The sequence below is a fragment of the Squalius cephalus genome, assembly GCF_949319135.1.
Source record: "Squalius cephalus genome assembly, chromosome: 1".
In the NCBI taxonomy this organism is placed as follows: Eukaryota; Metazoa; Chordata; class Actinopteri; order Cypriniformes; family Leuciscidae; genus Squalius; species Squalius cephalus.
The window spans coordinates 8,251,309-8,266,464 of record NC_137122.1 but is presented as its reverse complement, the minus strand read 5'-3'; the positions used below and the strand labels follow the sequence as shown (position 1 = coordinate 8,266,464).

At 40.5% G+C, this 15,156-nt stretch overlaps 2 protein-coding genes across 2 annotated transcripts in view; one reads left to right on the top strand and one right to left on the bottom strand.

Annotated features, from left to right (window-relative positions):
- LOC307163631 (uncharacterized protein) overlaps positions 1 to 15,156 on the bottom strand; it is a 315,702-nt gene that overhangs the window by 137,065 nt on the left and 163,481 nt on the right. The gene's annotated exons all lie outside the window — the stretch shown is intronic.
- The window catches only part of LOC307171012 (polymeric immunoglobulin receptor-like), a gene marked incomplete at its 3' end in the record, with an annotated part of 144,217 nt that overhangs the window by 29,883 nt on the left and 99,178 nt on the right, over positions 1 to 15,156 (top strand). The window contains exons 2-5 of the mRNA XM_079892375.1: positions 1,978 to 2,322; positions 2,397 to 2,762; positions 8,109 to 8,210; positions 9,174 to 9,515. Of these exons, the coding sequence (XP_079748501.1) occupies positions 1,978 to 2,322; positions 2,397 to 2,762; positions 8,109 to 8,210; positions 9,174 to 9,515 (1,155 nt within the window). The remainder of the gene's footprint in view (positions 1 to 1,977; positions 2,323 to 2,396; positions 2,763 to 8,108; positions 8,211 to 9,173; positions 9,516 to 15,156) is intronic.

The window sequence follows — 15,156 nt, the reverse complement described above, 5'->3', positions numbered from 1 at the left end:
CCCACTCTCCCCTCAAATCCCTCCCCCCCACACACACACACAACAGTCATAACAGTACACTTTTCCCACATCACTTCATTACAAAGGATTAGTTCACTTTAAAAAAAAACTTTTGCTGATAATTTACTCACCCCCATGTCATCCAAGATGTCCATGTCTTTCTTTCTTCAGTCGAAAAGAAATTAAGGTTTTTGATGAAAACATTCCAGGATTTTCCCCCATATTATGGACTCCAATGGGCCCCAAACGGTTCAAGGTCCAAATGACAGTTTCAGTGCAGCTGCAAAGGGCTTTAAACGATACCAGACGATGAATAAGGGTCTTATCTAGCGAAACGATCGGTCATTTCAAAAATAAATAAAAAGGTTTATGTTTTATAAGCACAAATGCTCGCTTGCTCTGTTCTGTGATGCGCGTTCGTGACGTCACGTAACACGCAATTACGTTGAAAAGGTCACGCTTGACATGTTTACAAATGTGTGGAAGGAGAACCATATACCAGGCGGCAAAGAAGTCGACCGGAAGTTGAAGCCGGCCGCGTGCCACCATCTTGTCGCAGAACTTCACCTGCAGTTAGCATCCCATTGACTCCCATTCATTTTGGCGTCACTTTGACAGCGAATAACTTTACATCTGAGGCATTTGAAGACTCCATTTGTCCATTATTTATTTCTAAAGAAACACGACAATGTATAAAATGCTCCATTACCTTGTAGCTTATGTTGTGGCCCCGTAGAAGCAGTTTTTGTAAAAGTAGGCTAAAGATTGCGTCATAACCACGCGACTCTCTGTCGCACAGTAGAGAGATTACCGTATGGACGGGAGGAGAAGCTTGCGGGCAATCGGGGGAAGTGGAGGCAAAATGACAATATAATTAATCAGAATACTTAGCAAAAGTGTCTCCTGCTCCTAGCTCATGGACACCTCCTACTCACACTCTCCGTCTCTGCAAGATTCGGAAGGGAATGATTCAGATTTCTCTTGGCACAGCTACTAGAAGACAGACGGGTTGCTCGCGTGGTCCGTGTAACGCTTTGCTCGGTTTGAGTCTGCGCGTCAGAAACGGAAGTGCTAAAAATCGCTAAAAATGGGCTTCACTTGTCTCAATTGAGTTCCAATGGGGTCGCTGTGTCCATTTCTTTTACTGTCTATGCCATATACACATATTCAAATGTCTTTGTGTCAGTTTATCGTTTAAAATGCCCATTTCGTGTGCGCATCCTGGGTGCTTTAATATTAAAAAGCCTAAAAGAAAATTTTCTTCAGGACAGAAATTTTTCAAGCGTGACCTTTTCAACGTAATTGCGTATTACGTGACGCCACGAACGCGCATCGCAGAACAGAGCAAGGATCAGAATCCCTGAAGGAAAGATGAAGAACACAATAAAGAGAACTACAACTGACTTCATGCCTGCAACAGACTGTACTATTTCAGCAATCCTACCGCGAAAAGTTGTCTATGGAAAAGAAGAGGATGGGCGTATCTTGATTCTGATTGTTCAAAAGACGCGACTTTTTGCGTCAGCTCACTCCAGTTTATTACCTTGCTATAGGCTCACAACATCACAATCCCCACTGCATAGAGTGTATTCGTCTCCGACCAACCCCCCCCCCAAAAAAACTCTTCAGATCTACACGATTCACATAAATGACATATTTTGTCATTTTGTCTAGTTTGCAGGTATGAATTCACTCCTGAGAAACGTGATCGCTGCTGATAATATTGAAGGAGCTTATATACAGTGATAGGCGTTGTATTCCTATAGGTAGATGTGGATCAGCTGAGAGTCAGTTGATTCTAGCTTGACTAACGTGACCAGAACAGAACTGACGCTACGCTTGATTTTACAGTACATGAGATAAAAATAGGGATGCAAATTTCGACAGCTAAAAATGTCATTATCGGATTTTGACTACAAAACCAGCTTTATTTCACTTTTCTCTTCCCCCTCTCTGTGGGAAAAACATTGTTTTCAGGGTTGACTGTTCACGGTCCCTCTGGTCCTCTGGTTGCTCCTCTGGGATCTTCAGTGATTCTGCCCTGTTATGTTGATGAACCTTTACTAATGGAGGATCTGGAGGTGGAATGGAGAAGAACAGACTCAGAGACTTTAGTTCATCTGTATGAAGGTGGTGAGAGACGACCAGAGAAACAGCAGCAGGATTATCAGGATAGAGCTCATTTCTTTACTGAGGAGATTAAACATGGAAACTTCTCCCTCCGTCTGGACAATCTGAGAGCTGAAGATAAAGGAGAATACACATGTACAGTTCACACTCAGCAGGAGTCTGGAGAGACTGAGGTTCAGATAAAAGATGTTGGTGAGTCTGAACTGAAATGGATCTACAGAAATAATTTGAGTGTATGTGATATTTACACTGTTTTTTTCTTTCAGAGCGTTTGCTAGTCTCAGGATCAGATCGGTCCATATCTGCGTCTGTGGGTGAAGACGTCACTCTGAACTGCTCTGTAGACTCTCACATCACACCTGAAGACTTTGAACAGGTTTCATGGAAGAAAACCAATGAAGATAACGAAGAAGAAGACATTTTTGTTCTGCTCTACCAAAACAACAAGACTTTTCCAGAATCATCAGACAAGCAATACCAAGGCAGAGTTGAGTTCTTCACTGCTGAAATCCCCAAAGGAAACTTCTCTGTCCAACTGAAGAGCGTCAGAACTGAGGATAAAGGAGTTTACATGTGTCAAGTGTTTGCTGGAAGAGATTCAGCCAATGCAACTGTAGTGCTGGAGCAACTGGGTGAGTCATAAAATAACTAATACACAAGTTTAATTTAGTTAATTATTCACGTGCATGTAGCAATGTTCAGAACAACGAAGGAAGAAGACAGGGTCAGCTGACTTTGACTCGTGCTTTTATTATGCCTTTTACAATAGACAACAAAATAAACTTGGGCTTAAAGGTGGGGTATGTGATTTGCAAAACGGCCGGCAGATTTTGAAAATACACAACTCAAATGGTCCTACCTTCTTTCCTTTGACTCCACCCATTCGAAGAACACGGACATGGATGGGTGTATGGTACAACCGTTTGATTGACGCACTTACTGTCCAATGGTTCTAGGTGGTCTTGGAAATGATTGGCTGGAGTTTTTCGAGTCCTGCCCGTTCCACAGATGATTAAATTGCTTAATTTTCATGTCAGTGCTTCTATCTCAGTGGCTGTAAGTGAATTAGGAATAGGATTTCAAGTTATTTTGAAAAAATGGCCAAAAAAGAGAATTACATACCCCACCTTTAACACAGTTTCACAAATGTTCACTTTTTATTAAAATTTTTTTATTTTAAAACGCAGTGCAGCTGCACGGCAGACATACAGTAGAGCATCTAGCTCGCCCATTGGCTGTGCTGCAGCAAGTGCACAAACCTATGGTGAAGCAGCTAGGACGCGCGCCCAATCAGGGTGCTTGCCGAGCCCGCCAGAATGGGCGTGGCTTATAGCTATATAAGCACCCATTTTCACCATAGATATCAGGTTAAATCGACTGAAGCGATCCTTTCATTGGTTCCAGGACCGTGGAGAGGTCCCAGATAGGAACAGACTGGGCTCGAGGAGGGTTTAGCCTTCTGGCCCCTCTGAGGCAACGCATGACTAGTAGGGCTGCACGATATGAGGAAAAGCTGCGATGTGCGATAACTAGGCCTGTCACGATAACAAATTTTGCTGGACGATAAATTGTCCAAGAAATGATCGCGATAAACGATAATATTGTCGTTCTGAGACCATTTTCATTTAATATAATTATAATGGCATAATAATGCAGGTACACCTTTTCAACGATCTATAAACTTTTATTTCTAAAGAATATTAAACATTGAAAACGGAAAACATTTTAAATATTAAAAAAAAAAATGAACAAAACAACCAAAAACAATAAAAGCAATGGACTCTTAGTGTCTGTTAACAAAATAAATGTCTGTTAATAAATAAAATGGATGTAAACAAAATTGCACTGCAAAAAATATTAAACATTAGGCTTTAGACATTAGGCATAAATAGTGATACATTCCATAACAGGCAAAACTGACAGTTAGGACCTTTGTAAACAAAACAAAAAAAAGCCTCAACAAGCCATATCGCACAATTTTGCACTGTTACTCCTGTTACTTTGTCCTCCTGTTACTTTGTCGAGTGATTGTGTACTGTCGGGAAGACGGAGACGCGCTTTATTGCGTGTATATGCTACGCACTGAAAATACTTGGTTAGGATTAGGGGTGAGGAGTGCGTGCGTATTACACGCCATAAAGAGTGTATCATATGCACACAAAAACTATTTTTGGCGTATAAATGGCACGAGAAATAACATTCGTGGTATAGATACGCATTTTCATGTGATCGGGCTCGCTGTCGCAACTCACAACTAGCGTCTTCTCTCTCTCCAGGCAGTAGCCGCAAACAGTCCCGCCGGCGCTTTCCCACACAAAGACCATGTGACTGACAAGCGCCGCCTCCCCACACAAAGACCATGCAACTGACAAGAGAGTTCACTCCTCCTATACGCTAAAGAACCGAGAGTGGTCATCCAGTCTCTTTGGTAGAGACTGAGAGAGAGAGACGAGGAAAACAAACAAGCATGCAAATGGAATTATCGCGGCCGGAAAAATTATCGAGCTCATTTTTTTTTATCGTGCGATTAATTGACTTATCGACTATTGCGACAGGCCTAGCGATAAATATTCAAATGTGAATGTTAGCTATACTGTTCCCATGTCTTAGTGCTTTAATAGGTTCTTTGCGTGATAGGTCAAACGTTTATTACCTGCCTGGTTCAGATTACACGATTTTAGCGCGATTTTGGCATGATCCGTTTGACGTAGGGTGTCGTGGAGATTCGTAAACGATTCGTCATCTCGTATAGTGTGTCATAGTGGGCGACAACCTACGTCGCGTCTACGATGCTTCACGACATCACGACAGAAAGACTAGCATGTTTCATTTTTTAATGGTCCTCCACGACGGGTTGAATATGTGAGCGAGAGTGAGTGTGCGCGAGTGAGTGAGAGTGCGAGCAATGTAACGCAAAGTTGGGATGTGGCCCAGAAAGATAAAAAAAACAATAGGTGTCGGAGGAAAAGATGCACGAGAGACTAGAGATTGCGTATCTTCCCCGTGTTTAATACAATTACTTAAACGTCACACTCGTCCGCATACATGGGGATCGAGTGAGAAAAAGTAACATACAAACAAACATCCAACTCTGGTCACAAAATATAAAAAGGAAATAAAAGAAAGAGTAGCGGTAGAGTGGTTATCTCCTCTCATCACCCGTCAAACCTACAACTGACGCTCTACACACATGCGCAGTTCCCATTTCACCCCATATTAACCCAAAAACACAAAGTGACCATTACAGCAACAGTGAGCGAGTGTGTGTGTGTGTGTGTGCGCGCGAGTGAGTGAGTGAGCGAGGGACAGTGAGTGTGTGTGTGCGCGAGTGAGAGAGAGTGCGAGCAACAGTGAGCGAGTGTGTGTGTGTGTGTGCGCGCGAGTGAGTGAGTGAGCGAGGGACAGTGAGTGTGTGTAGTGTGTGTGTGCGTGTGAATGTGTGCGTGTGACGGACGGCACGCGATGACTGGTCGGAAAGCAACGTGACATGTTTCTTGTCCATGACAGGACAAGATTTTAGGAGTCAAAATCGTGTAATCTGACACCGTGACTATCATAACAGAAACAGACACAAAAATTTTGTAATCTGAATCAGGCGTTATTCATCGTGTCAGGCTGTCTGTTGCGATGTGTTCATCGCGCAAGTTCATATCGCGATGACGATGAAAATTCGATGTATCGTTCAGCTCTAATGACTAGGTCGTTTCTCCCCAATGATTGTCCGGCCACATGAGCGTGAGATGCTGCTATGGCCGCCACATATACTTTGAGCGTGGAGGGGGTGCGACCCGCATCCAGAAGCTCTTGTAAGAAGGATAGCACACTTGCTACTCCACATGAATAGGGGTCCAGATTTTACGCTGCACACCAGCTAGCGAATACTGACCATTTTGAAGCATAGAGACGCCTGGTTGAAGGCGCTGTAGCCTCAGTGATGGTATTTAGGAGGTTTTCTGGGAGGTTCCAGGATACCCGTTGAGGGGCTATACATGTAGGGCCCACAAGATGGGACGGGGATGCCAGATCTTCCCGTTCGCCTGCGTGAGGAGGTCTTTCCTCAGCGGTATCGGCCACGGGGCTGTTTCTAGCATCTGCACCAGCTCGGAGAACCAAAGCTGGTTTAGAACTGAACCGAACTGGCAGCGCTGCGACCCTCCTCAGAGAGTTGCTTCCCAGGAATGAACACTGTCATAACATAACCAGAGCTTGCTCGGGGTCCACCACCGTAGGCAGGACCCCTAGAAATATGGGTGGAAGAGACTGAACTGAATTCTGTAACCCTTTTCTATTGTGAGCAGGACCCAAAGAGATATTATTGGCAGTAGCTTTCACGCTGCCAGAAAATCTACTAAGGGGACCAGTCTCTCGAGACTGGCCTCTGGTATTGGACGGACAGCCACTTCGATGACCTGTACGGCGAACCGGCAGGAAATAACCGAACTGACCGTTCCCTCACGCCATTGGACTGATTTCATAGGTGTTTCATGACGCAATCACGCAGGGGCGTTCCCAACGCGTCTCGGCGCAGCTCGGGAACCAGAAAGGGAAACCAGAGTCCAGCGAAGAGGTGTCTGTATTGCTGAAGGAGATTAAATCTGATATCTATGGTGAAAATGGGTGCTTATATAGCTATAAGCCACGCCCATTCTGGCGGGTCGGCAAGCGTCCTGATTGGGCGCGTGTCCTAGCTGCTTCGCCATAGGTTCGTGCAGTTGCTGCTTTTTTTTCATGCTTTTATGTTGGCCTATTTTCAGTTACATTTACATTTTAGGCTATGTAGTTTTACATTTTTTTTTTTTTTTTTATTGTATTAACAACTCAGCTGTATGTGGACTCCTTTCGAGTAGAAATGCATATTGCACATTTTTTTGTTGCAAATAAAACATTCCGTTAAATCATCAAACATTTGTATGACTTGCCAGTGACTTGCTTGACTCAAGCTATGACTTGACTTGAATTGCTTGACATAAAGCAGTGACTTGACTTGACTTGCTTTTTCAAAAATTTACTTGGACTTGCTTGAGACTTGAAGGTTAAGACTTGAGACTTACTTGTGACTTGCACATGTGTGACTTACTCCCACCTCTGCTATCGCCCGTTCGTGTAGCTATTATCCTCATCGCCACAATAGAGTTGAAGCTAGGCCAGTCATGCACTGTGAAACAGTTCGAGAGACTGTTAGGCCTCATGGCAGCGGCGTCCAATGTGATACCCTTTGGCCTGTAAATAAATGTGCCAGATTTATCCATACAGGCTCATTTTCATCTGTGGTCCCTGGCAGTTGATGATAAAGAAAAGTCCATAAGTACATAAAACATGGAAAATCATATAATTCCAGCAAACATAGCCATAACCAGAGGATATTAACACAAACACAAAATGACTATGAGAAAGAAACAAACCACTACTCCAAATTATGAAGACATGTTTGATTACCTAATAACCACTGTTTTATCGATGCAGAGAAATAAGTATTGGATGTAATATTTCATAATTTTGTGTAGGTACAGTTTTCCAGGTGTGTGCTGCTCTATAGGAAAGGCTGACTGCCCAAAAGCACTTCTTCTGTGTGTTATTGTGCAATCTCCTCTAGTAGATGAGTTATGATTTTGTCTAATAAACTCATTAAGTGGAGGTGGAGACATACCATGCTAAATGTCATACACCTGACAAATATCTGCAAATGTAATATTATTTTCCCAGTTTAAAAAAATGTCATAGTTAGTTAAAATTTTACAATGATGATTTACATTTAGTTTTTTTACATTTTACATTTACCTTTTATTCAATATTTTCAAAGCTTGCTAGAGTGTGGGTTAGTATTTATAATTATCTATAAAACAGTAGAAATCTATTAAATGTCTCCTTTTAACTAAAGGTGTGTGTGTTCCTACTTTATCATATCTTAGGGACACATTTGTGCAATATATATAAGGAACTGCACAATAACAACATTAATAAGTGTGTGTGTTTGACAGGTTTCTCTGCTCTCCACATAATAATGCTGATTCTCTGTGTCTCTGCATCTGGATCTGCACTTCTGCTCTGCTGGCTGATCTACTGCAGATCTCCGACTGAAGGTACACATATAACAGAAACATATCCTGATTTACTGGGATTCAGTTAATAACATAATCATAATAATTAGTGTTTATTAAGGATGGTGAATGAAACAGCTGCTGCTGATTTTACTATGGATATATTTACAGTTTAGAAAAAGTCAAGAAGTCAAAAGTTTGATAAGTTTAATTAATTTGAGCTATCATTAGTTATTAATATTTTGCTAATACAACACCAAGATGAGGTAAAAATTTATTTATAAAACATAACTATAAAACATAAAGACATTTCTGGTAGCAGATGTTAAAGTATTGTTGAATTTATATCATCAAATGTGTTACTAGTAGCTAAACTCAGGAAAACTATAGCAAAACCTAAAGACAGATTTCTCATCATTACTGCATATGGTAATGGGGAAAAAGATGACTATTTTCCTGTGATGTGTGTTTTGTGATTTTGAGAGCATCAATCAGCATTATTTTTTAATGCATTTTATGACCACGTTTAAAGTAAAATAAAGACAATCGCACACATCTCAGACACGATGTTGCTATTATTAATTATTTGTTAATTCTTTATAATTTGCCAGTTAGTTGATAGTTAATGTAGAACTACTCATTAGTCCTGCATTCCTTCCTAGATACCTATTAATTACAGACCATTATTCACAAGTGTTACCAAAATGTGTTGGGAGTGTGTTACCAATGGGAGTGTAACAGTGATGTGACATGAGATGCAGTTTTATTCTACAGCAACCAAAAGCACAGAGACCTCGAGACCTCCGGTGATTTAATCATTGTCAGTGTGAACAAACCATTTATGCTCATTTGTTTCTGACAGTGTCGCAATAATCTGATCACAAACATTTGGCTGTATATGCTGCTGTATTTAGTGTGATTAAAACAGCCTAGACAGAGTCTAGTGAGGTTATTATTCTTCAACATTTACCTCACATTTAAAATGAAACATCTTTTCCTTTTCAGGTTTGATTGTACAAAAATCTAGCAACGGGTTTGTCTCTCTGGGAGGTTCAGTGGTTATTCCCTGTCATGTTCCTCCAAACTTACTCACTGAAGATCTGAAGGTGGAATGGAAAAGAAGAATAAGAAACTCAGAGACTTTAGTTCATCTGTATGAAGGTGGAGCAGAGAAACATCAGCAGGATTATCAGGATAGAGCTCATTTCTTTACTGAACACATTAAACATGGAAACTTCTCCCTCCGTCTGAAAAAGCTGAGAGTTGAAGATGAAGGACGATACACATGTACAGTTTACAACAACAAGAGGGATTGTGTGTTTTCAGCCAAGACAACTGTGGTTCTGAGTAAGTAAACCGATAAAAACAAATCAAACTCGACTCTTAATCGTTAATCAACAATACAGTACAGAACAGGTTTCAACTGGTTTGATTATTCAGTGTTTTAGTGATGCATCAATATTACATATCTGAGGCAGGATAACTCAATATACCTAAATATGTATACATCTGAATATATATTTATAACTATATTCAGGATCTATAATGAGAGCTATTACTATATAAACAGGATTACAAATACATATTCAGATGTCATATATTTGTTATCAGCTGGTGTCTAGTGTGACCGCTTGATCTCCGTTCACAAACATGATTGTTGTAAACCCTTAAAAGATCATCTACAGTTCAGTGACTGTAAGAACATGCAGTCATGACTAATAATTGTGCATGATATATATCTACATCAGTACAGTAAATAGGATTATTGTGTATATACTAGTGTAAACACTTTTTGAGCATTCTTACAGTATGATTTACAGTGTAAGACAATATAAACTCTACTATCAGAAGTTAAGTTCAGTTCAGTTCATTTATTTATAAAGCACATTTAAAACAGTCGCAAGGCTGACCAAAGTGCTGTACAAGCATAAGATAAGAGTTAAAGTAAAAGCAGCTAAGAGATTACATGTATAGATCAAACCAAAAAAGGAGTCAATTTGACAGAAACAAAATTGAAAATGTATGTGTTACAGAGAAGAGACATTAATAAGTATTAAAAGCTAAGGAGAACAAATGAGTTTTCAACAGGGATTTAAAAACTGATAGAGAAGGAGCTGCTCTAAGTTGTGCTGGCAAGTTGGTCCATAAACTAGGCCCCACCACCGAAAAGGCTCTGTCTCCTCTACGCTTTAGCCTAGTACAAGGGACCTTGAGAATATTAAGATTACTAGATCTTAAGACACGGGACGGGCTATAGGAATGTATAAGTTCGGACAGATAGCTTGGGGCAAGATGATGCAGGCATTTGTACACAAGTAGGAGAATTTTATAGTCAATTCTATATTGGACAGGTAGCCAATGTAGAGCTCGCAGAATGGGTGTAACATGATCATATTTGCGTGTTTGCGTAAGAAATTTGGCTAGTTTTGGACCAATTGAAGGCGTGCAAGCTAGGATTTTGAAATGCCGCAGTACAGAGAATTACAATAATCCAAGCGTGTTGTTATAAAAGCATGAACAGCTGTCTCCAGTGATTTTTCAGGAACGACATGTTTAATTTTAGCAAGAAGGCAGAGTTGGAAGAAGCTAGACGCAACAACAGAGGACACCTGCTTCTCTAGAGTTAATCAACTGTCAAGGAAAACTCCCAGATTTCGTACACAGCTTGTGTTAAAAACAGACGAATTGCCTAAGGTGTTGTTGTCAAACTCACATTTGTCTGATGGGCCAAAAACAATAACCTCAGTCTTTGAATCGTTTAATGTTAAAAAGTTACTTGCCAGCCAGAGCTTTATCTCATCGAGACAGTCCATTAGAGATTTAAATGCAGAGGGGTCATTTCTCCTTATCTGCAAATAAATCTGGGTGTCGTCCGCATAAAAATGAAAAGAGACACCATGCCTTCTTAGAATCGAGCCTAGAGGAAGCAAGTACAGAGAAAAAAGCGCGGGAGATAAGATAGAGCCCTGTGGAAGTCCAGTTTCAAGGAGAGCAGCAGAGGAGGTGAAAGTGCCAATCCTAACTGAAAAATATCTGTCAGTTAAATAGGAGTTAAACCATTTTAAGACTGAGTTTGGTTGCTAGGGAGTGGCTTGGCAGCTGCCAATCATGAAACTCCAAAGGCTGCTTGTCAGTATGAATGATATAAACCAACTCCCATGCCTCTGTGACATTCAGAATGAAAGATATCCCTCTTTGGATTTTGGTTGCTAGGGTACTCTGTTTGGTTGCTATGGAGTTGCTTGACAGCTGCCAATGATGAAACTGCAAAGGCTTCTTCTCACTATGAATGATATACACCAACTCCCATGCCTCTGTGACATTCAGAATGGAAGATATCCCTCTTTGTATTTTGGTTGCTAAGGTGTTCGACAATGGTTGCTAGGGAGGGGCTAGGAAGTGTTGAGGTGATTCATGATTGGCTGTTTGCTGCCCTGAGTGAAACGAGACCACCCTCGTGTTTCTATGACAATTCAGTCCGGAGATATCCCTTTGATCTCTTTCAATGGAAGTCTATGGGACTTGTTGCTAAGGGGCTCTAAATGGTTGCTAGGGCGTGGCTTGATAGCGTCACAATGATCCTGAGAGACTGATTGGCTGTCTGAGTAAAATGAGCCTGGCCCCTTGTCTCTATGACACTGTGATCCAGAGTTACATTCAATTCATTTCATGGGCCGTCCTACACCATTGTAAGCCAATGGGAAACTTTGGGACGCTCCTGCCCCCCAGGGCGGGGTGCAACTTTTACCCCATTGTGAGGTATGTTCTTACAGAGCCTGTCAGCCTGTGTTCCATTTTAAGACATAGTGACAAGAAGCCTTTATATCATTCATACTGAACCTTTCAGTCCCACATCCTTTAATCAAGATAAGAGCAGCGAATGGTTAACGGTATCAAAAGCTGCAGTTAAACGGACAGTATGTAATTTTTTCTCCACTAGGGGTCGCTAACCTCTTTACAATAACAAAGGCGTAGTTTGATGACGCAACACATGCTAAGAATTATGGATGTTGTCGTCAACGTCAAGCCGACCGATCTAATAATGTTTATGGATGACTGAATACATCGATGCTTTTATCATGACTGTGATATTAAGCAGTTCGGGATTGCTAAGAGACAGCGCTCAGCTCCAAACGCGATGCGAGTCCCGCGGATATAAAAGGAATGGACATTTCATTCTACCGAACTACACGTGCAGAATTACAACTCACAGGTCAGTTTATTAGACAAATTAAACTTGTGAGGTAACGCAGCACTGTTTCACTTGGTCTAACATTAACTTACACTAGCACAATAAACTGCATTTGAATGTGTTGAAAAGTATGTGTTAGTCTGTCTGTATGAGACTAGCAGTAAGCTAGATCAACATTAGAATAACATACCGATCATATTCTAACATTTTATCATTGTTGAACTATAAAACATTGATTAGTTTTATGTAAATGTGCTCACCTGTTTAATAAAGTACATGTGGGAGTTGTCGAAGTCTCGGACGTGGAGCTCTCGTTTATATACTGTCTATGGGAGCTCTCGGCATCTCGAAAACACCGCGCTGATATTGATTCTCGGTTTAGTTCTCCTTTTTTATCCAAAGTCTGCTTGCCATGGTCCATAATGTTTGAACGAAACAACAACAGCGTGCAAATAGACATTGCGAAGCACACAGTTGTCCGCGTCAGTTTGGTTACTATCAGAGGGCTCTGGTTCATAGCTCTGGTTGCCATGGCAGCACGAGTGGATACCAGAGACAACACGGATATGACGGCATTGACGGCGACAAAACGGAAATAAAGTCCGTGTCTTCGAATTAAAATATTAATTTCTCTGGATTTAGAAGTTAATTGGAACTGTCGGGATAATGTAAATACACAACTTTAAAAAATATATAACATAGATATAGTGATTTTTTATATTTTTAAAGCAAAAAAAATACATATTGTGCCTTTAAATCCAAAAGTACTAAAACCACAGGGTTCCCAGCATCTGTAGCAACTAAAATGTAATTTAACACTCTCAGCAGAGCAGATTCAGTGCAAAGACTTAAAACCAGAGTGAAAAATTTCTACAGTTTTAGACGTATTTACAAATGACTGAAGTTGGCATAACACAGTCTTTTCCAGGATCTTTGAGATAAAAGGGATCACAGAGATTGGTCGATAATTATTTAAAACCGAAATGTCTAAAGAAGGCTTCTTGAATACTGGAGAAACAAAGGCCATTTTTAGACATGAAGGAACCGAGCCGGTTGATAAACATTTGTTTACAAGTGATAACAGGCCAGGGCCAATCGACTCTGTTACCATTTTAAAAAACCGAGGATGAATATCATCAGAAGGACAGAAAGATGGTTTGAGTGTGGCAATGGTTTCAGTAAGCAATTGAAGAGTAATGGGTTTAAAAATGTCCCATGATGTTGGCGGCGTAGTCGGAGCATACTGGTCATCATATTATGCTGTTATCTGAGGCCTTAACCCTTGTCAAGTCAAGTCAAGTCAACTTTATTTATATAGCGCTTTTCACAATACAGATTGTATCAAAGCAGCTTCACAGTATTAAATAAAATAGTACATCAGTGTTAGTTTCTAGTGTAAAATGTCCACGTTTGGTAATGCTAATCAATAGTATTGTTGATTGATTGATTAATTAAATTAAGTATCCCCAACTGAGCAAGCCAAAGGCAACAGTGGCAAGGAACCGAAAAACTCCATCAGGTGACCTAATGGAGAAAAAAAAAACTTGGGAGAACCCAGGCTCAGTCGGGGGCCAGTTCTCCTCTGGCGTTTATGAACTAGAGACCGGATTTAACTGTAAGATTAAAAATATTATATAAATGCCTGGATGAAGAGATGCGTCTTTAATCTAGTTTTAAACTGGGAGAGCGAGTCTGAGCAACAAACAGTATCAGGAAGGCTATTCCAGAGTTTTGGTGCTAAATGTGAAAATGCTCTCCCTCCTTTGGTGGATCTGGATATCCTAGGTATGACCAAACGCCTCGAATTTACTGACCTTAAAGAGCGCAATGGATTATAGGGCGATAGAAGATTCGTTAAATAAACTGGAGCTAAGCCGTTTAGGGCTTTATAAGTCAGTAGCAATACCTTGTAATTAATACGGAGCTTTATAGGTAACCAATGCAGTGATGATAAAATCGGTGTTATATGGTCAAATTTTCTTGATCTAGTAAGAACTCTAGTGGCGGCATTTTGGACTAACTGTAGCTTGTTTATTGAGGATGCAGGACAACCGGCTAATAAAGCATTACAGTAATCTAGTCTCGAGGTCATGAACGCATGAACTAACTTTTCTGCATCAGAAACTGATAGCATGTTACGTAGCTTAGCAATGTTTCTAAGGTGGAAAAAGGCTGTTTTTGTAACATATGAAATATGATTTTCAAAAGACAGGTTGCAGTCAAGTATAACACCCAGGTCTTTTACTGTATCGGATAAAGTAACAGGACATCCTACTATGTTAAAGTTGTATTGTGAGAGGTTTTGCGGGTGGTTTTTTGAACCGATAAGTATTACCTCTGTCTTGTCTGGATTTAATAAAAGAAAATTTCGCGTCATCCAATCTTTTATATCTTTAACACACTCTGTCAATTTGGATAATTTAGCGTTTTCATCCGGCCGTGATGAAATATATATTTGAGTGTCATCAGCATAACAATGGAAACTAATTCCATGTTTCCTTATAATATTTCCAAGTGGCAGCATATATATTGAGAATAATAGAGGGCCTAACACAGATCCTTGCGGCACTCCATAGTTTACTGGAGTTATGATCGATTTTTCTCCATTTAAATAGACAAAATGGTGTCGGTCAGATAGGTATGATCTGAACCAGCTTAATGCTTGTCCTTGAACACCAGTGTAATTTTGTAGTCGATCTAAGAGTATTGTGTGATCTATAGTGTTGAACGCAGCACTAAGATCAAGTAAAACTAATATTGAGATACAGCCTTGGTCAGAAGCTAAGAGTAAATCAT